This window comes from Phacochoerus africanus, chromosome 6, assembly GCF_016906955.1.
Source record: "Phacochoerus africanus isolate WHEZ1 chromosome 6, ROS_Pafr_v1, whole genome shotgun sequence".
Lineage (NCBI taxonomy): Eukaryota > Metazoa > Chordata > Mammalia > Artiodactyla > Suidae > Phacochoerus > Phacochoerus africanus.
The window spans coordinates 69,141,363-69,164,482 of NC_062549.1; the positions used below are offsets into that span (position 1 = coordinate 69,141,363).

At 40.7% G+C, this 23,120-nt stretch overlaps 1 protein-coding gene and 1 long non-coding RNA gene across 3 annotated transcripts in view; one reads left to right on the forward strand and one right to left on the reverse strand.

The window, feature by feature from the left end:
• The first annotated feature begins 341 nt into the window (after positions 1 to 341).
• On the forward strand, positions 342 to 3,260 carry LOC125129284 (uncharacterized). The gene is made up of 3 exons (XR_007135440.1): positions 342 to 2,365; positions 2,635 to 2,726; positions 3,093 to 3,260. It is a non-coding gene; the product is annotated as an uncharacterized LOC125129284 (long non-coding RNA).
• The window catches only part of MTFR1 (mitochondrial fission regulator 1), a 66,619-nt gene continuing 46,739 nt past the window's right edge, over positions 3,241 to 23,120 (reverse strand). For both annotated transcript variants that reach the window (XM_047783842.1, XM_047783843.1), the window contains exons 5-8: positions 8,978 to 9,213; positions 7,021 to 7,288; positions 5,678 to 5,846; positions 3,241 to 4,792 (exon numbers count right to left, since the gene is read on the reverse strand). In XM_047783842.1, coding sequence (XP_047639798.1) covers positions 4,724 to 4,792; positions 5,678 to 5,846; positions 7,021 to 7,288; positions 8,978 to 9,213 — 742 coding nt within the window. In that variant the 3' untranslated portion in view covers positions 3,241 to 4,723. The remainder of the gene's footprint in view (positions 4,793 to 5,677; positions 5,847 to 7,020; positions 7,289 to 8,977; positions 9,214 to 23,120) is intronic.

Consider the following 23,120-nt stretch of genomic DNA (forward strand, 5'->3'; position numbering starts at 1 on the left):
TTGTTTTTTTTTTTTTTTTTTCCTGCACCCACAGCATATGGAAGTTCCCTGAGGGCCAATGATTGAATCTATGACCTAGGCCACAGCTGTCACAATGCTGGATCCTTAACCCCTGGCCACAGTGGGAACTCCCACTTCAAGGTTTTTTTTGGTCTGTCTTTTCTAGGGCTGCACTCATGGCACGTGGAGGTTCCCAGGCTCTAGAGGTCCAGTCAGAGTTATAGCTGCCAGCCTACACCACAGCCACAGCAACGCTGGATCCTTAACCCACTGAGTGAGGCCAGGGATTGAACCCAAAACCTCATGGTTCCCAGTCAGATTCGTTAACCACTGAGCCACGATGGGAACTCCCAATTCTTGAATCTTATTAACATCCATGACTGGTAAAAAATCATTTAGCTTTAAAAGTAAGTCACGGGTGTTCAAATACCCTTTTAGTAAGATACTTTCATCAATCATAGTAATACTTTCTACCTTCATGCTTACACTTTAGGTCATCCTGACACCTGTCTTGAAGTTTGACAGAATGAATAGTAGGGAAACAGAAACACCCCTATTTTTAATACTAGATTGTATTTAGCTGTAATTTAAAACTGAAGCACAGTGACTTGCCTCTTGCAGCTTTCCACTGGACCCGTCAATAGTCTTGTTAGGAAAGTTTGTCTTGTATTAACTTTAAGCTATGCATTACTTGAGACTTTTGAGCATAAATTTGTTTCTTCACTGTTGAGCCATGTTCTATAAGGAATCGGGAGGCTGCATGATACTGCAAGGTGCTTTATTTTAGCTAAAAAATTTTTTAAGTTCTGTATCTAAGCTTTTTAAAGTATCATAAAGGACTATTTAAAGTTCCTACATTAAGCATTTGCAGAAAACCAAACTTGAATTTCCATCTGAGAATCATCACAACCTTTTCCAGCGTGGGGGACAGATTCACGCTGATCTGCGGGTTCACTGGGGCTGAGCACAAGGCTTCATGTTTATGACGTTAAGACACATCCTCATGAGGCTGTAGGAAGCGGAACCTGAGCTGCAGCTTCCTACACTCCTGCTCTTCATCCTGTCTTCCCTTCTTTGCAGCATCGTCTCTAAGGCTAGATAGGCCAGGTTTGGGTTTGTCATGTAGTAGAGACTCATCTAATGTTTGGAAAGGCTTTCTAACCTGTAAAATGTCTCTTAAAAATAATGTATTGACACATAGTTCAGTGCTGAATCAATGGCCTTGTTCATTTCCTCATCATCTGTTTTGTATAAGTTGCACAGGGCTACACTTGTGCCCCATGTCATCCTTCTTTGCGTTCCAGGTTCCACCTGTGCCCCACTCTCAAGGTTTCCTGTTGGAATTCCTGTGGGAAGATCTGGACCAGCTTATCCAGGCTGTATCCTGGGTCACGGACCAGGCTCTGCATCACCAGGTGTCCCCTTGCAGAGGGAAGGCAGAGGCCCAGCCCTGGGCAGTCTGCTGTAGAGCTGGGTTAGAGAGATCAGGTGTGCTCGCCACCCTCCCTGCCAACAGTGGTGGGACAGAGTAATGGCCCCAGCACTCGAATGCTCCTCCTTTGTCATCCTTCGATGAAGAGGAAAGAAGGCTGAGCAGAAGGCTGTTCGTACCTCTGGTAAGAGTCCTATTGGGAAGGGTTTTTCTCTCCCCGAGTTATGGCTATTCTAGCCGGGGAGAGAGCAGTTAGGAGGAACTGGCCTGCCCTCAAACAGCCACAGGGGTTTGCGATGGAATGGGAGGCACCCTTTGGCTCATCATTTACCTTCCTGAGAAGATCTGAGTTACACTTGTGTTATACTTTAAGCTTACGGAAGGACCTCTCTGTGACCTTTAGAAGAGGCTGTAGAATCTACCAGAGGAGATAAGTTTTGAGAAGCTCCTGCTAGAGGAACATTAAGGTTTCCAGGTCATACTGCCTTAAAGTTTAAACTTTTATCTGCTAGTTCTAACCCAGAGAGCACTTCTATTTCTGGAGAAGTTATCAGAGGATGGTTTTTCCAAGCCCTTTCCAGCAGTTGTCACCTGTGTTTTCTTCTTCCACCACTGAGAGGAAGACTCCTGGGAATTCTCAGCACAGCGAGAGGACAGGATTCCCTTTGTTGCACCTTAATCCCTCTAATGAGACTTAAAAGGAGACTGCTGGATACTAAATTCAGGCATTTACCAAATAGTGTTGCTTTCTACTAGCCAGAGAGCCCTAACAAACCAACAGCTGAACTAGGATTCTTCTGCAGAAGGGCCTGTGACTGGAAAGACAAGCCGAGCTGAAGACGAAGACCTACCGCCCTCCCCGGGTCCATGCACCTTTTCCAGGTGCCAGGGACCCGTTGTCCTAGGAGAACCAGTGACCTCGTGTAAAATGATGTAAGTAATAACTTTTTTTTAACAGTCTACCATTCATAGAACATGTTCAAAACCATTATTTAATCCTCATAATTTTTTGGACTGAGCGTTACTCCCATTTTGAAAAACAGGTGTGATTTGGCCAGGATCACAAACGTGGATCATGTTTCACTCCAAGTCCAGTGCTCGGGATGTATACAGCTGACCCTTAAACAAGGGTTTTGCACTGCATAGGTCCACTTATATGGACCTGTTTCAATAAATAAAGTACCTGTATTTTCATTTTACAGATCTTTAAAAGATGTCAATCACACTGTGGAATCAAAGAAACTAAAGGGTGAGTCCTGATTCGAGCCTCACTGAGCGTCCTGCCCGCCCTTGGGTGAGTCATTATCAAGGCCTTTGTTGCTGGGGCTCAGAGAACAATTCGTGGATTTTTGACTGAGGATGAGGGGGAGTCAGTGCCCTTGACCTTCATGTCTTCAGGGGTCAGCTATATAGAATGAGTCCCTGGACTAGTCAGAATCACGGTAGAGAAAATACTATACCAGTTACTTAACTTTTTGAGCTTCAGCTATAAAATGTAGAGCTTAACAAGTTTTAAGGTCTTTCACTTCAGATATTGTGAATGGGACAGCTCTGGGGAAAGACAGGCCAATGGCTTTCCCCAGTCCCAGAGGATGAGAAGAACCCTGAGGACATGTAGCCCAAGTGACTGCCTTTCTCTTTTATACTGAAATCCCTTTAGGAGGAAGATGAAGGAGAGGAGGTGACTTTAAGGAATATATTTCCACTTGAAAAATGCAGAAAGCAAATTATTCTAAAGAATCTGCATGTATAATATAAAAAAAGAATTCCGCCTATTGTAAAGAAGAAGAAAGCACTTATGGCCCAAGGAAAGTAAGTTTGCTTTATTTCAAAACAGTAACTTCCTTATATTGGAGCACTGGACTTTTTATATTTCAATACTGATACACATACTTTGACCTCCTAAGAAATTTATATTTGTATCAGGCGAATTCTCTGAATTTCTTTAAAGGCAGAACTTTTAAACCATATAAAACAATCAGAAATAATGTACATCAACAACATGTAAAATAAGCCAAGTTCAAATTTAAGCTGAATGACCAAACCATGAAAAGTACCTCAACTAGTATTTGCTATTATTTAGAACATTGCACATTTTTTTCAATAACTTAAATGTCTTTTCTTCCCCTCTCCTAATCCCCCCAGGAGATAGAACTTTTTTTCACTAGGTTTAAATAATAAATCCAAGCACTTATTCATAGTAGGAGATTCCGGCATTAACAATAGCTGAGTTTAACAGAAATACAGAAAATCATGAAAACTTATGAAGCATTTTAACAAATCCTTGTAGCAATTCCTTAGAAGCCCTGGGTGAGAAGGGCAGCTCCGCACTTCCTAATAAATCGCCTCAGGTTTATGCTGCACAATGTAATTCAACAGAGCAGCATTCTGACCAATGATCAGCAACTTACAGAAAATTCTTTTGCCTATTCAGTGTTTAATTATAAAGCTACTATTTTGACCAGTATTAAAATATTTTAAACTCCATTAGGCTGACATTCCCAAAAGTATTAAGCTGAAAGAAAAAGAAGATGGTACATTCTGGTTTTACTTAAAAAGATATTTAATTCAATAATTTCATTCCTCACTATTTGAAAACTACATTTTCTTCCTCAGCACTGGATGGCACTGGGTGAAAACAGTTTTCATGATCCTTGACTTCCCTCTAAAGGAAAGCATTATGGAATTTCAGCAGCAAACATTGTCTGGTTCCTTACTCAAACCCCATCTCCATGAAAATGTGAGCGAGAATCTATGCTAAAAGTTCTGTTCAAGGCAAGAAGATAGTCCAACCTTGCACGTTCACTCAACAACTTGGATAATACCAGCTGTTCCGTCATTAAATAGAAATGATCATTGAAAAGGAATGACACTAACACACCCTCATTGCTGCCACTGCTTAAATTTACCTGCTATTTCATATCCAAATATATGCACATAAAACATCTGTACAGATAAGTTAGTGTTAGGAATTAAAAACTGACATCTACAAATGTCCTTTCTTTTTTCTGAAATCCAAGTAGTTGTTTTCAAGACTGAAAACCTAAACATCCTAGCTATAGGTTAAAATCATGTTATGTCAGAATACACATATGTTATGGAAAACTTGAGAACTGACCTTCTCTTAAAAGCAGAGTGCTTTTGTTACAGCTTAATCCTCTAATGAAACTTAAAAGGAGACCACTGAATACTAAATTCAGGCATTTACCAAATAGTGTTGATTTCTACTAGCCAAATAGCCCTAACAAACCAGCAGCAGAACTAGGAGAGTCTTTCTCAGTTCACTGTCTGTTAGGAAGTTGAAACGTTTTCAATTAAAGCCTTCATTTTTCCTGTAGACTTCAACATGTGTGGCCCAAACTAGAACAGAAACAGAAAGACACTGGTTCACGTCAAAATAGCCATATGCTCCCTTTCCCATCACCCAACCCCCGTCTCCATCGTGGATCAAAGGGCTGAGTATTTTGTGCATGAAAAACTAAGCAGCTAGATAATATTAAAACCTTTATGAACTGGCAGGTTGTTATAAACACAACATATTAGTTGTTATAAGCACAACATAGTAATAGAGTGAAAGACAAAAATGTAGCCAAATTACTTTCTAGAAAAGAAAACTAGAAATCATTTTAGCAAGAGTCTAGCTTAGTCCACTTTACTTTGAGTAAAATGAAGGAAGGGGCAGAGTTTCTTTTCAACGTCTGAAGTGTTTCAAAGATGCCAGAATTTCTAAACTATCTGCCTCTCTGGAATAGATAAGCACATATTCCCCAGGACAGTAAGTTGGAAAAAGGGAATGTATAAATTAGTATTGGAGAGCTTCCAGGAAATCTGCTCAGTCTCCACCTATACCATGGCCCACATCCTGCCCGAGGCCCTGATCAAATCTCTCTCCCTCTTTAGAAGACTTTCACAGGTACTCTAAGAGAAAATGAGCTCTCCTGTCTCTATCACGACATATATATAGTCCTAAGATATAAATTTTATTGAAATGAATTTCACTTCATTATGCTTAAATGTAAATAAAACAGAGCATGGAAAATTTAACATTGTAGACGCTAAGTAGTGAAACCAGGGCTTAACTTTTGCTTCCTTCTTTATGCTCCCTGCACGTAACCCCTAGCAATAGGGAGGGACTAAATCCCACAGCACATCCTTTCCAACCTTCCAGAGGACATGGCTGAATGTCTTGTAAGATTTAGGTGCGCAGCACGACGTGAACTTGAGAGGGGTCTGCCCAGTACTCACCAACACTCTTTCTGAGGAGACCTCTGGTTCAGACTTTGGAATTCCTTTTTCAGCTTCACCTTGGCTATCGCTTCGATACCGATAAGCAAACTTCCTTTTCAGAGCCTCTGCTATGAGGGCAGCAGGGTCAGCAGCATCCACTGGTTTGGGCTTTGCATCCTGGTCTGACCTTAGAGAAGTGAACGAAACCAAGGGGCATTTCAATGCTGGCGTCCGCCCCCCCTCCCCCGGGAAGCACCTCTCTAGCCTCAGATATTCAACAGACAATGATGAATACTGATGCAATGCGGTGAAAACCCTCCTCCTTGTTAAGGGTTTAAGGCTCCATAAAAAGAGCACAAAGGTGCCCAGTGAGGAGCTCCTGCCACGGCGAAGGAGGTTAAGAATCCCACAGCAGTGGCTCAGGTTGCTGTGAAGGCATGGATTCAATCCCTGACTTGGTGCAGGGGGTTGAAGGATCAGACGTTGCTGCAGCTGTGGCTCGGATTCAGTTCCTGGCCTGGGATCTTTTCATGTGTAAAAGTGAATAAATAAATAGAAAAAAAGAAACGTTCCCAGTAAACAGCCATTCTCCCCAAGCCTAGTGACGACCATAGCAGGTCCGCAACACTGCTGGCCTGGGTGAGTGACTGCACAATAGGATTTGAAGGCAGAGGAGGAAGAACTAGAAAGTACCAGGATGAGTTTATTTTGCTAATCTCTTAATTAATGGCATATAGGAGCCACTGAGGGCCTTTTTTTTTTTAAATTTGCTGGCCACATCCATGGCATATGGAAGTTCCTAGGCCAGGGATTCAATATGAGCTGCAGCTACAACCCTCACTGCAGATGTGGCAACTCCAGATCCTTTAACCCATGGTGCCGGGCTGGGAATCTAACCCACACCTCTGCAGTGACCTGAGCTATTGCAATCGGATTCTTTTTTTTTTTTTTGTCTTTTTGCTATTTCTTGGGCCGCTCCCGCGGCATATGGAGGTTCCCAGGCTAGGGGTCGAATCGGAGCTGTAGCCCCCGGCCTACACCAGACCCACAGCAACATGGGATCCAAGCCATGTCTGCAACCTACACCACAGCTCACAGCAACGCTGGATCGTTAACCCACTAAGCAAGGGCAGGGACCGAACCCGAAACCTCATGGTTCCTAGTCAGATTCATTAACCACTGCGCCACGACGGGAACTCCCTGCAATCGGATTCTTAACCCAGTGCACCACAGTGGGAACTCCAAGGCCTATCTTTTTTAAATGAAAAACTTAGAACTATTCATGGTAGTCATGTTATAAAAAAGTTCTGAAGAAGCCTAGTACTTGATTTTATGTGAGAAAGAAGATAATGTATACTCACCTTTTTACTGACCGCAGTTTCACACTATTCATGTCTTTAAGGATCTCGAGCATATTTGGCATAGCAGGTTTCTTTGGACTGTTCTTGACCGAAGTCTTCCCAGCACGGGCGTTTTTCTCCTTTCGTTCCTTAATCAGATCAATAACTGATGTGTTTTGGTGGAACACTGATGGGGGGAGGGGAGGGGGTGGAGGGGGAGGCGGCAGAGGGGGAGCTGGTGGGACAGAGGGCGGTGCTGTGGCAACAGATGTGGTAGAATCTAAATCACCTACAGAAATAAGGAGAAATCCATTTAATCCTCGTAATAATAGACAAAATATTTTAAAAGCAAATTTATGTTGAGGACTTTATACCTGAAAACTATATCCTTAAAAAGAATCTCAGTTACAAAAGTAGAAAGGAAGTTTCAGTCACTTGGTTAGACTCTGTCTGAATCTCAGTCACTGTTTCATTTAATTCCAAACTCTCCAGATGGAAACATTCCATTCAACCTAAGAGGGTGCCATTGTGACATCAAACATGCCAGTCTGACTGCCGCACAGGGTGTTCCTACTTTCAGATGAAACGGGCAGCGTCTGTACTGCACACATAACTATCTTCAGTATATGCTGTTTGACAGTTTAGTACTAGAGCAGCTATTTGAAAAAACTATTTGGTAAATTTGTAGTTCATTTTAAGTATATTTACATGTAAGACTTATTAAACATTAACCGGAATGTGCACTGACGAGAATGTGTTTAAATGTTTTATATTTATTGAACAAAATTCTGGAAGAAAAAAAAAATTATAATTTCCAAAACATGAAGAAGTTGAAATGGTTCTAAAATAAGGACCTAAAAATTCACCTTTCTGCATAATTGGAGGTTAGAGAGTTGTTATTTGGGTGAACCATAGTGATTAGGGGGAACTATACACACGAGTTTTACTCAAGGGATTTGGATTGTAAATAGAACATCTAACAAAAATCCCCCAATTATCTCACTATTTAAGCAGTTTTCCTAGTCTGCCAGAAGAGGGAGGTAAAGCAAAAGAGACATGCAGTTTATAGTTCAAAAAAGAAAAGGGCAGGGCTTTGGTTTTTAGAAAGTTACACACAAATTTTCCTTAAGTAAAAATACCAGGTGCCCGCCCTGTATTCATCCTCTGTCTTGATCAGATTTGGGTTTCCATGTGGGTTACATTAAACTCTAGGACCACAAGCAAAGTGGCTTAGATACAGAGTAACTGTCCTATCCCACAACCTTTACAGTTGGTGTATACCAAGTCTCATCAGGACTCAGGAACACTAGGAAAAACCACCACTACTTGCCAACAGGTTCACAGATTAGGATTTTAAGGCTACGGTTTCTTCTCCAAAGTGACAATGCCACACAAATAAAAGCAACAGTACTAGACCAGGAGTCTGAGGACCTGAATTCAGTTTCCACTCTGGGCAAGAGGAAGAGAAAGGACTACTAAGTAGTTACTGTGTGATAGACATTTTATATAATTTCCACCTTTACTCCCGCAATAACTCCATGACACAGGTACTACTCTCTCCATCTCAGAGCAGGAAAGGGTGGTAGAAAAGCCAACTACTTGCCTCAGGACATATAGGTAAGTAAATAGCACTCAACCTGTCAGGGCAGTTTTTCGAGGACCTCATGTCTGATACAAATGCCACTATTATCACAGACAACTAAGATTCCCATAGCATTCCTATGAGAAGCAATTCAACTGCAATGTCTGTATGTTTTGTGTTATCAAAATATACTCATCATCCTCTCTGATAGTATTAAGATTATTCAAAACAAGAACCACATAAACTGGACTGACTCCTATACTGAACCACATAAAGAGGACAAAACCCTGATTTTCTAACAAGCCCAATGGGTGTTACTTGCCAATAAACTTTAAGATTAGTGGCATTCTCCTAGTTTCCAGTTTGCTGGTTACAACAAATGTGGGATGTACAGACCTGCACTGAGATTTTGCTGTTCCTGCAGGGTCACAATTTTAGCGATCTGAGCTCTGAGAGCAGCAAGTTCACTCTCAAGGGCACAGATCTTCTGCAGTGCTTCCTCGTTGGCCAGTATCGTGGTCTGCAGCTGAGGCTCTTCTGGAGACAGGCTTGGGAAGGAAAACTGCCTGCTTGGGGGCTGCTCAAAGAAGGGAAGTTCATCCTGAAGGGGCTGCCTTGACCTGACCTCCGCCCTGTAAGGAAACAGAAGGTTGGCTGTCACAGGCTTTGAAAGGAATACAAAAAAGCATCATTTCAAAGTTAATCAGGATATAACATCTGAGAACTTTTCAGGCTGACCTTACATAAATCCTTTGCTATAAGTTTTCAAATCAATAAAGCGCTTGTCAACCTGATGCAGATACACACCAGGCCAGGTGTCTTGTTACCATCATTCTTCTTAATCCCTTGTGCCCAAGCCAACACTATCAAGAGGCATCGCAGAGTCCAACATTTTTTATGTTTTGTTTCAGTGGTTTGAACTAAGTAAGGTAAAGCAACTTTTTTGTCTTAAGGGCCACACCTGTGGCATATGGAAATTCCCAGGCTAGGGGAATAACCAGAGCTGTAGCTGTGAGCCTACACCACAGCCACAGCAATGCCAGATCTGAGCCACATCTGAAACCTACACCACAGCTCACGGCAATGCAAGATCCTTAACCCACTGTCGGGTTCTTAACCTACTGAACCACAACGGCAACTCCTGAAGCAACTTTTAATGCTCTTAAAATTGGTAAAGTAATTACTAGTTATAGATGAAAATCAAATCAATAATCCATTAGCTCTTTCCCAGGGTCTTGGTTTCTGCATTTCAATGTTAGTGTCTTCCACATGTGATAAAATATACCAAACTGCAAGGCATACTATAACAATATCGGGCAAACTGCAGCATAACAAACTAAAAAGGAGAAAAAAGTAATCATTATAACTGAACCCATGCAGTAATCATATAGCTGGTCTCATTTTCACTTGGGTGTAAAGAAATGTTTTCTAACATGTACTGCTCCACAGCTCCACATAGAAGAAGTCTTCTGGGGTTGATAATAAAATTCAGATTTCTTTTCAACTGTCCGTTTATATACTTATCCATTTCTTCCTATTTTCTACTATTTCTGTTAGGTTATTCTGGCCTCCAAACCCTCTTTTTTCTTCTTCCACCTTTATTGAGGGATGATTGATAAATACTGTGTGTATTAAGGAGGTACAGCATGATGATTTGATATGTGTATACATTTTGAAATAATCACCACAAATTCATTAACACATCCGTTTCCCTCAGACTTGTGTGGTCCTTTGACCAAGTATGGGTTCCCTAGAAGGAGGCAGAATGTTAGTGGGCCACCCAGGAAGGCTGCTAAGAGGGAGAGAACCCCTGTCCCTGAAAGAGAAGTCCTGTCACCTCTAGCTCCACCCCCTCTTCCTAAGCCTTAAGAGTCACCCAGGGCCAGAGGCTAACCTTGACACGAAAGCCAAAGCTAAGGATGGTAAAGAGCCTGGCTAGGTCCCTGAGGATACAGTGTAAGTAGCCACTGTCAGCTTCGGACTATCCACTGTAGATGTTTCTGACTTGAGAGAGAAATAAAGTTCAATTACCATTATTTTGGGCTTCTGTTTCAGTCAAACTTAATCCTGTTAATGAGGATGCAGGTTTGATCCCTGGCCTTGCTCAGTGGGTTAAGAATACGGTGTTGCCAAGAACTATGGCGTAAGTCGCAGGTGTGGCTCAGATTCCGCATTGCAGTGGCTGTGGTGCAAGCCAGCAGCTGTAGCTACGATTCAACCCCTGGCCTGGGAACTTACATACGCCATTGCCGTGTCCCTAAAAAACCAAAACAACAACAACAAACACACCCACATTACATTTTGTGTTGGTTTTGCTTTAACTGGAAGTTGCTACCTAATCCTTGCTTGAGAGCTGTGATAATTCATTCTACCTTGTGTTCTGAATGAGTGAATCCTTGAATCTTGAGCTTTTAGTATTATGCACTGAATTCAGGTGTTTTTCTTCATGTCTAGTTTTGATTGTGCCCTATTAATCCGACTACTACCACACATAGAGGATGCTTGCAAATTGTTTTTTATCTGTAATATTACTAAACAAAAATATTTGGAGAATAATTGTCCCAGTTGATTACCTAGCCCTACTTTAGATTACCTAGCAACCAAGTTTAATAATACTAACTTTATTCACTTGATTTAATTTGGAATATTTGTGGGGTAGGGAAATATGTTAGGCTTGCGAAGCTTTTACCACCATTCCCTTTCTTAGCCTCATACTAGGAAGAAATAGGAGATGAAATGTCTAAAAAGTACATGCAGATTAAACAAAGGCAAAAACCTTTATAAGAAATAATATTAATGCCCTAATTAAATATATTCTTTGAAAGATTATACACTTAATAAGTTAGAGACTAGATGCATGTGCTCTTTTCAACCTACAATAAATAATTTTAATAGAATTAATAATTTTAATTCTACTTTAATTTTAAAATTAAAAAAATCACAGTGGCTTTTGTTGCTATAACAATGAATTCTGATTTCTACCTACATTTCATAGGGTAGATCAAATAATTTTGTTAAACATTTCTATACAATAAATGTTAAATTAAAAGTAGATAAAAATTAGCCAATCTAGGAGTTCCCATCATGGCTCAGTGGTTAACAAATCCGACTAGGAACCATGAGGCTGTGGGTTCAATCCCTGGCCTTGCTCAGTGGGTTAAGGATCTGGCGTTGCCCTGAGCTGTGGTGTAGGTTGCAGACGAGGCTCGGATCCCGTGTTGCTGTGGCTCTGGCGTAGGCCGGTGGCTACAGCTCCGATTCGACCCCTAGCCTGGGAACCTCCATATGCCTCGGAAGCAGCCCTAGAAAAGGCAAAAAAAAAAAAAAATTAGCCAATCTACTTAAAGAAGTTTTTTGGGGGGAGGATATTTACATAAGAGTAATTTTATTTAATGTAAAATATTCTCACTTAATATGCTTCCTCAACTATACTGATAACTTTTTATCTATATGCTACAGGTGCAGCCCTAAAGAGCAAAAAAAACACAAACAAACCTTCTTAGATGTGGTACACATAAACAATGAAATACTACTCAGCCACAAAAAAGGACAAAATAATCCCATCTGCAGCAACATGGATGGAACTGAGATTCTCATACTAAGTGAAGTAGGTCAGAAAGAGAAAGACATATGATATCACTTATATGTGGAATCTAAAAATGTGGCAGAGATGATCTTATCTACAAAACAGAAACAGATCAAAGACATGGAGAGCAAACTTGTGGTTGCCAGGAGGGAGAGGGGAGGGAGTAGGGTGTACCAGTTTGGGGTTCAGGAATGCAAAGTGTAACATTTGGAATGGATGGGCAATGGGGTCCTATTGTACAGCACAGGTAACTGTGTGTGACTGGGTCACTTTGCTGTACAACAGAAAATGATGATACATTGTAAATCAACTATACTTAATAATGAAAAAAAAATTAATAAAATAAAAATAGTACTTCTTAGAACTAGGGATGGAGTTCCCGGTGTGGTGTAGCGGAAACGAATCCAACTACCATCAATGAGGATGTGCGTTCAATCACTGGCCTTGCTCAGTGGATCAGGGATCTGGTGTTGCTGTGAGCTGTGGTGTAGGTCGCAGATATGGCTCAGATCCCACATTGCTGTGGCTGTGGTGTAGGCCGGCAGCTGTAGCTCCAATTTGACCCCTAGCTAGTAACTTCCATATGCTTCAAGTGCAGCCCTAAAAAAAACAAAAAAAGAAAAGAAAAGAAAAAGGAGAACTAGAAGAACTACCGGTAGGTAGGATACTGACAGAGACAGAATTCTAGTCTTACAGATCTGAGTAAAACACAGAAATCTCAAATAAATGCAGAATTAAAGATCACACTTGGAGTTCCCGTCGTGGCGCAGTGGTTAACGAATCTGACTAGGAACCATGAGGTTGCTGGTTCGGTCCCTGCCCTTGCTCAGTGGGTTAAGGATCCGGCGTTGCCGTGAGCTGTGGTGTAGGTTGCAGACGCGGCTCAGATCCCGCGTTGCTGTGGCTCTGGCGTAGGCCGGTGGCTACAGCTCTGATTCAACCCCTAGCCTGGGAATCTCCATATGCCGCGGGAGCGGCCCAAGAAATAGCAAAAAGACCAAAAAAAAAAAAAGATCACACTTGTTCAGAACAACAGTGGAAAAAGAAGGCAGAGGAACAGAAACAGAGATTGGGTTTAGAGCAATAGATGGACTAGAAGCAGAGTGCCGGAGGCATCAGGGGCGGAGCATCTGGAGGTGACAAGTGGGTGGCAATGGAACTGTAGAGAGGGGAACACAGAACCTGCCAATATCATCTCATCTCTCCCTCTACTGCTGTCCATTTTCCATGAAAGCTGAATTTTTCTAACTTACCAACTTACCTAAAAGAATCAATATTTTGCTGGGAATGAAAGTGAGGATGATGATTTGTTTTCATATTATGTATGAATGCAGATTCCCATGAAGTCTATGTTATAACAGCAAATAAAGATAAATTTTGAATGCCAGAATCTTCAGTGATAATTATTATCGTCACTGTTTATTCAAGACAAGTAGTCACTTTAGTTGAGTATACCCTCCTAGGTCACAGGATCCAGAAGTATTAAATGCTTTTAAGTTTGTATTAAAATGTTATCATTCAGGGAGTTCCCGTCGTGGCGCAGTGGTTAACGAATCTGACTAGGAACCATGAGGTTGCAGGTTCAATCCCTGGCCTCGCTCAGTGGGTTAATGATCCGGCATTGCCGTGAGCTGTGGTGTAGGTCGCAGATGCGGCTCGGATCCCGCGTTGCTGTGGCTCTAGCATAGGCTGGCAGCTACAGCTCCGATTAGACCCCTAGCCTGGGAACCTCCATATGCCGCGGGAGCGGCCCAAGAAATGGCAAAAAGACAGAAAAAAAAAAATGTTATCATTCAGAGTTCCTGTCATGGCTAGTGGTTAATGAATCCAACAAGGAACCATGAGATTACAGGTTCAGTCCCTGGCCTCACTCAGTGGGTTAAGGATCTGGTGTTGCCATGAGCTGTGGTGTAGGTAGCAGAAGTGGCTAGGATCTGGCATTGCTATGACTGTGGCATTAGGCCAGCGGCTACTGCTCTGATTAGACCCCTAGCTTGGGAACCTCCACATGCTGCGGGTACAGCCCTGGAAAGACAAAAAAAAAAAAAAGGACAAAAAGTTATCATTCAAGTAAACTGATCTTCAAATTCCATGTACAATCTATCTTTAATATCCAAAATTAAAATAATATGACAATTTGGATTAAGAGATCAACTACGAGCCATGTTTATATAGCTTCCTTTGATATCTTCTAGCCAAAATAAATTTTAAGAGAAAATTAATGAATAATGAGCAGCAGACTACAGTGTTTAAGAATGAATAATTAAGCTTCTACCTCTCCCCCTAACTCCCACAGATGAATTTTATCCTTTTGTTTTTTTGCCTGCTGAGAATTAAGGATAAGCAATTATTAATCTTGAAAACTAGTGTGCCAGGGTAAGAGAAAAAAAAGTTTAGGACCTTTAGCAAAATGATTTAAGTGTCAGATCATCTATATTTTATGTCTATATAGCTTTGGTATAGATTCTGCATTTCCCTATGTGAAATACTGTTGACAGCTATGGGTTCAAAGTAATTATTAAGAAATGCGGATTTTTAGAAACTGAAAAAGGAAAATAACCCTGAAATGATCATGTCATCTCAAAGACATTTAGAGCTCAAGAACCAAAAACAAAGAAAAGAGTTGCTCTGTAATATTCCTGTGTAAGGAAAAGTTTAGATTTTATGAAAATTAGAAGATACGTCCCGTCCTTTAAAACTATAAATACACACATGCTTTTCCCACAGACATCTGTTTTTTAAAGCAGTCTAACAAATAATTTATTCCCAGAACCAGTCTGTTTTGCCATCCTCCAGAATAGAAGGCTACTAAGAACTAGAATATAGAGGCAAAAGTAATCCAAACTAAGAGGAATGCTCTTTTCTACTAGAATTTTTGTATATAATTCAAAGAAATCTTAAGAAACAAAACAAAAACAAAAAAAGAACAAGAGAGGCATCACGTATGGATTTTTCCGGAAAGAAGACGACAAACAGCCAACTTATATATATATGATCGTTTCTTGAAAGCATTTCTGCATATCAACTTCCACTGACAAGATTTCTACCTCTCTGATTTGACTTTGGCCCCAAAGCGCCTTGTGTCACAAGGTTGAAGACCCCATTCAGAGCAGCACTGCACATGAACTGTCTAGCCCTCTCATCAATGTTAGCAGCAACTTTCAGAGCACGATGTACACAAACATGAAGGGCTTTTTAATCTCCACTGACCATTTCAAAGAAAATCCTCAATTAAATGTAATGCACCTCTGGATTCCTCTTCCTCATCTTACAGTAAAGAAAACCGCAAGTCTCAGATGGTTTTATTTTTTATTTATTTTTATTTATTTTTGTCTTTTTGCCTTTTCTAGGGCCACTTCCCTCGGCATATGGAGGGTCCCAGGCTAGGGGTCTAATCGGAGCTGTAGCCACCGGCCTACGCCAGAGTCACAGCAACACGGGATCTGAGCCGCGTCTGCAACCTACACCACAGCTCATGGCAATGCCAGATCCTTAACCCACTGAGCAAGGCCAGGGATCAAACCTGCAACCCCATGGTTCTTAGTCAGATTCGTGAGCCACTGCGCCAAGACGGGAACTCCTCAGATGGTTTTAAAGTAACCCAGTGCCCTAGGAAAGGTGGTATTCCCCAGATATTTACTGACCCTCCCTATTTGAGTTGAGTATACCCAGAAAGGTAGAAATATACACTACTGTCAATAGGATATGGGGGAGGGAGAAAGCTGGTAATTTAGTTCCTCAAAGACACAAAGTTGGGAAGATAATCAACAAGCTTTCCAAAGTGAGCAAATAGTTGGATAAAGACAACTTGTCTGGGGAAATATTTTGACAGAGGGAAGTAGTCCATGAAAGAATGGATAATGGAGAAAAGGCAGCGCTACAGGGACGCTGCAGACCCAGAGGACTATGGGAATCATCACATTAGCTATTCTAGGCTCTAGTCAACACAAGCCTCTTGTTTTGTATTTTAAAAGCTGGATCTTCCTAAAAGTAGTATTTAGCAGAAATGACATTTCTCTCTTGAATGCAGTACTTTATTAATGTACCTTATTAATGTCTAGGGTCAAATAAATAAGATTAAAATGGGAATGAATAACACTTGCTGTCTGCTGTGCTCTGAGTAGGAAACCGTCTTGCTCTGATCCATTGTCTCCTGGTCTACACTGTACCCACAGAGCTGTAGCAAGCCAGCCTGCTTGCTGAGTCATTTCCTTCGGAGTCTTGTTACTGTCATCCTCTATGAGGTTGGGGTCATCCCTGACATGCCTTAAAAAACAGCACATACCATTTTATACTAAATATCTTCAGTCACAGTTCTCAGTCTCATTTACTCACTATTCTTATATTTACCGATTTTTTGTAAATATGTTCATATTAGTCATAAGATTACAAACATTCTGGTATAAGAAAAAGGGCTACTTGAAATACTTTCAGATCCTATGAAACTATAAATTTTTATGTAATACATACTCAGTTTGCCTTTTATCTTTTTAGGGCTACGCCCACGACATATGGAGGTTCCCAGGCTAGGAGTCAAATCGGAGCTGTAGCTGCCGGTCTACGCCACAGCCACAGCAACTTAGGATCTGAACCGTGTCTGCGACCCACACCAAAGCTCACAGCAACACTGGATCCTGAACCCACAGAGCAAGGCCAGGGATTGAACCCCTGTCCTCATGGATGCTAGACAGGTTCATTAACCACTGAGCCATGATGGGAACTCTCATACTCAGTTTATATGTATGTGGCACTCAAAATTTAAAATTAAATATAATTTGAAATTAACTTATTAATACAGAATGAACAAACTGGAGCTAAACATTTCAATATTCTTTTAAAATAATGTTCTTCTACTCCAAAAGCAATCAAAAACTTGATGACTGGAGTTCCTGCTGTGGCACAATTGTCTCTGGAGCCCTGTGATGCACATTCGATGCCCAGCCCGGCACAATGGGTTAAAGATCTGACACTGCCCCAGTCGTGGCTCAGACCTGATCCCTGGCCCAGGATCTCCATGTGCTGCAGGGTAGCCAAAAAGAAAAAAAAACGAAAAACACTTGATGACAATGCCTATGATGTCTACTAGAAGCCAGAGGTTATAGTCTTTAATTTCATCACACATAGTGCAAATGTTATGCTGTGTCTATGTCCAAAGACCACACATTCTCTGTAATCTACTATTATGAAAAAGAACAAATTAACTGTCTGAGATAAGACTATCAATTATATTGATTCTTTCAAAGGACCTCAGACAAATACCATATGCCATCACTTATATCTGGAATCTAATATATGGCACAAATGAACCTTTCCACAGAAAAGAAAATCATGGACTTGGAGAACAGACTTGTGGTTGCCAAGAGGGAGGGAGTGGGATGGACCGGGAATTTGGGGTTAATAGATGCAAACTATTGCCTTTGGAATGGATAAGCAGTGAGATCCTGCTGTGTAGCACTGAGAACTATGTCTAATCACTTATAATGGAGCATGATAATGTGAGAAAAAAGAATGTATACATGCGTATGTAACTGGGTCACCCTGCTGTACAGTAAGAAACTGATAGAACACTGTAAACCAGCTATAATGGAAAAAAATAAAAATTATAAAAAAACGAACAAACAAAAGGGACCTCAATGCTTCTATTTTAGGGCCACAGCCTTGGCAAATGGAAGTTCGCAGGCTAGGAGTTGAATTGGAGTTGCAGCCACCAGACTATGCCATAGCCATGCCAGAGTTGAGCCACATCTGTGACCTATACTGCAGCTGTTGGCAACACCAGATTCTGAACCCACTGAGCGAGGCCAGGGATCAAACCCACATTTTCAGGGATACTAGTCGGGTTCTTAACACATTGAGCCACAATGGGAACTCCTTAATGCTTCCTATAAAAATGAAGATTTCTTTCCAATTCTGAGGCCATTCCATTAATTCAAAGAAAAAATGAAAATGTGTATAGAAGAGAAAAAAAAGAGGACTTGCTTTATGTAGCCATTCTGCTGTAAGTTTCTCATGTTATCTTTCAAAATTCTCTCAGAGCAGGTAATTAGTACTTCTAATTTAGTGTTGAAGAAACTGAAGTTCAGTGTATTTGGGGAAAAAATCATTGGTACAATAACCAATTAAATAAGGACTCATGTGTATGCCATTTTCCCAGAGACTTAATACTCTTAACAATTTAACCAACTGTTATAAATTTCAAGGGAGAAATAAATATTGAACACCTTTGGCTTTCATATAAATATATAAATTTAAGAGGCAGAGAAACATTCAAATGGCACTATATAAATCTTTAAAGTACTCTCTTTTTTTTGTCTTTTTTTTTTTTTTTGGTCTTTTTAGGGCCACACCCATGGTATATGGAAGTTCCCATACTAGGGGTCAAATCAGAACTGTAGCTGCTGGCCTACACCATAGTCACAGCAATGAGGGATCCGAGCTGTGCCTGCGACCTGCCCACAGCAACACCAAATCCTTAACCCACTGAGCAAGGGATCAAACCTGCATCCTCGTGGATACTAGTCAGGTTTGCTACCGCTAAGCCATGACGAGAACTCCCATGTTAGGTTTTTAAGATTTAAATTTGTTATAAGTTTAAGATATAAAAAAATTCCTATAGAAATGCAATTATTATCAAGGTGACAGATGAAAAAAGACTCGAACTGCCTGGTAAGTATTAAATAATTATCAAGACAAAGTAAAATTCCACCAACTCTCATCCTTCTACTTGGTCCTACTAATTAAAATACGTTATACGGTAAATCTGTTCTCTCTTCAATCTATACAAATGTACTTTAAAAATCTGGTATGTGGGAGTTCCCGTCGTGGCGCAGTGGTTAAGGAATCCGACTAGGAACCATGAGGTTGCGGGTTCGGTCCCTGCCCTTGCTCAGTGGGTTAACAATCCGGCGTTGCCGTGAGCTGCGGTGTAGGTTGCAGACGCGGCTCGGATCCCGCGTTGCTGTGGCTCTGGCGTAGGCCAGTGGCTGCGGCTCTGATTCGACCCCTAGCCTGGGAACCTCCATATGCCGCAGGAGCAGCCCAAAGAAATAGCAAAAAGACCAAAAAAAAAAAAAAATCTGGTATGTGAAACTGATCAAATAGAGCCTCCTCAAAGCTGTCTTCCACAGAAGATGGTGAGACTTTGAGGTGTCAGCCTATTTATTGGGTGACTGACCACAGGAAAATACCAGAGTACCCTTCCTAGCCACCTAGATGTCTACACATCCAGTTAGCCACAACCGACGCAGTGATACAGTATCACAGTGCAAAAGAAAAAGTCTGCCCAAGTTTTCTAGTCATGTGGGCAATGTCACTAACCTTGGAAATCTGGGGCCATTTCTGACATGACTGTTGACTTCCTCCTCTAAAGCACTACACAAATCCAGTTGAGTCTGCTGTTATTCCTTCTCACTTTATTCAAGTTTTTACCTAAAGTACTTCCAGGTACCTTTTAAAACATCCTTTAGCCAATTATTTTGAATACCGCAGACAAAATTATTTATCCAGATCCTTCACGTCAAAATTATTTATCCAGATCCTTTACGTCAATTACTCTAATCACAATCCCCATAATAGCTACATATAATGTCATATCAAGTGCAAACCTAACATTTGTGATAATGGCCCTCTAGATACTTGCCTTTCTAGGAAGATAAAGATCAACTTTTCCCTATTCTTCCTCCTAACTACAACTAAAATCTCTGGACATTATATATAAAACAAATATAAGAAAATTCTTAAAGATAGACAGAAGGCAGACTGGCTGGGACCTTGGGATATGAACAAACAAACAAAACCCCAGCACAGAAGTTCCCTGAGTTTTCCTTTTGCCTTATATATACCAGACCAGGTGCTGGAGTAATGGGTAACCTAGAAATGCTAATGGATGTAGTGGTGGAGGTGGAGAGCCCTAACAAATCCAGTTGGCTCTCTAAGCCAAAGGACAAAGAAAGGGGCAGCCTCCCACAACAGGTATAAAGTAACTGCTCTACATCACAGAAAACACTGTGGCCCCACCTCCACCATGCAGCAAAGGCCAAACCTCATCCTACCTAGGCTGTAATGAGGTGCCTCAAATACTCTAAGATGGTGTCAGAGGAAGTAGGGACTTACCTTCTTGTGGGCAGTGGAGACAATATGGACAGCCTGGAATTACACCCCATTCATCAATAATGATGCATCCTCTCTGTCCGCAGGGACAGTGTCCCAGGAGGCCTTGTGGGACTGGGGCACCCAAGGCTACCTAAAGTAATAAGGAGCCCAGCCCATGAAGGGGGTGGGGGAGGCTGAGTGGGAAGCCTGGACTTCTGCTCCCACCTGGTAGTAAGAACAAGGGGGCACCTACACATCCCTTGCCAGAGTGCCATCAGGGAAAGCCAGCTAAAAGAAAAGGTTTAAAGATCCAGAGCCTCAGATGCCCCCCAAAATCTAGATGTCAATAAAATCACTCCTCACACCAAGAACCAGAAAGAATGCCAACTGCATGAAAAAAGATGATCAACAGATGCTAACTCTGAGAAAATGAGATGTTAGAATTATCTGACAGTTTTAAAGCAGCTACAATAAAAAGGCTTCAATGAGAAATTAACAGTACTCTTGAAATAAATGAAAAAAAAATAGTGTCAACAAAAAAAAGAAAGGGGAACCAAATGAAAATTTCAGAACTAAAAAACAAAAAACAAAATGAATAGGATCAAAAGCAGAATGGAGAAGACAGAGGGAATCAGTGAATTTAGAGACAGAACAATAGAAATTATCCAATGTGAGAAACAAATGAACCAACTAGGAAAAAACATGAGCAGAGTATCAGTGACCTGCATCACTACAACGAAAGATCTAAAGGGCAAGGCTGAAAAAATAGTTACAAAAATAATGGCAGACAACTTAAAGTATTTATAGAAATGACAAAAGATATAAACCTAAAGCTTCAAGAAATTGAATCTAAACAGGATGAAACCAAAGAAATCCATACCAAGGACCATCTTACTCAAAGTTCTGAAAACTAAAGACAAAGAAGAAATTTTTAAAGCAGCTAGAGAGAAAAGACCGCTCATCTATTAGGGAAAAACTGAATGACAGAGGATTTCTTGAATGAAATGGAGGTGGCTTGAAAATATTGCACATTTTTGCAGTGCAAAAGAACAGAACTACGAAATCTTAACCTTATATTCAGCAAAAATATCCTTCAAGATCAGGGAAATCAAGAAATCTCAAATGAAGGAAAACTAAAAGAATTAACTGCAAGCAAAATGTACACAAAAAGAATGGCTCAAGGAAGTTTTCTAAACAGAAAGCAATGAAAAGGGGAACTATGCACTGAACAGAAAGAAAGACAGTGAATAAAGACTTATTTTCTCAGAGAAATGCAAATCAAAACTACAAAGAGGTACCACCTCACACCTGTGAGAATGGCCATTATTAGCGAGTCTACAAATAACAAATTTTGGAGAGCTTGCAAAGAAAAGGGAACCCTCCTATACTGTTGGTAGGAATGTAAACTGGTACAACCACTATGGAAAACAGTATGGAGGTTCTTCAGGAAACTAAATACAGAACTACCATGTGATCCAGCAATCCCACTCCTGGGCATGTATCCGAACAAAACTTTCATTCAAAAAGATACATGCACCCCTGTTTCACTGCAGCACTATTCACAATAGCCAAGACATGGAAACAACCTAAATGTCCATCAACAGCTGAAGAGATTAAGATGTGGCATACACACACACACACACACAATGAAATACTATTCAATCATAAAAAAGAATGAAATAATGCCATTTGCAGCAGCATGTATGCAATTAGAGATTCTCATACTAAGTGAAGTAAGTCAGAAAGAGAAGGACAAATACAATATGGTATTACTTACATGTGGAATCTAAAATAGGGCACAAATGCACCTATCTATGAAACAACAACAGACTCACAGACATAGAGAAGAGACTTGCGGTTGCCAAGGGCAGGGAGAGTGGGATGGATTGGGAGTTTGTGGTTAATAAATGCAAACTATTACATTTAGAATGGATGGACAGTAAGGTTCTACTGTGTAGCACAGTATATCCACTCTTTTAGGATAGACCATGATGAAAATAACATTTAAAAAATAAGAATGTATATATATATATATATGTATGACTGAGTCACTTTCCCATACAGCAGAAACAGGCACATTGTAAATCAACTATCCCTTAATTTAAAAATGCCTCTACAGAGAAAATTTCTATGAAAATTATAAATGGGAGGGTAGAGAGTCATAAAAGAGGACTTGAATAATGACAACACCAACAGAATGTGATAAATTACCTAATTTAATACCTAAATAAATCACCAAAAGAACTTCACAAAGAACACTCAAAAGCACAAATAAACCAAAATGGAATCCAAAAGAAATAATTAAGTCATTCACAGAAAAATGAGCCACATCTGCGACCTACACCACAGCTTGCCGCAACGCCGGATCCTTAACCCACTGATTGAGGCAGGGATCAAACCTGAACCCTCATGGATGCTAGTTGGATTCGTTTCTGCTGAGCCACCATGGCAACTCCCTTGATTCTTGTTTTATTCAGCTAACACCATTTCGATGAAATTACTCTTGCTAAAATTAATTGTGAAATAAAATTCAAACTTGCTAGATTTTGATTTGCTTAGCCTCTAAGTATTTGACATTGATGCTTAGTTTACTCCACTCTCCTACCTCTGCTTCCACGACAACATACTCCACTGGTGGTTCTTCTGTCTATTCAGCTCTGTTGGGGGATGGGGGCTGGTGAAGGAAAAATGCTCTTCATGTCTTACTCCTTAAGTACTTTGGTTAGGAGCCATTCTATCCACATGTTGAAGTCCAAACATTCTTTATTAATATTTAGCTACATAAACTGTTTCTAGAGCAATGTCAATGTCCCACACTGGACCACCTCCTATTCCCACCTACCAAAAAGAAATCTGTTTTCC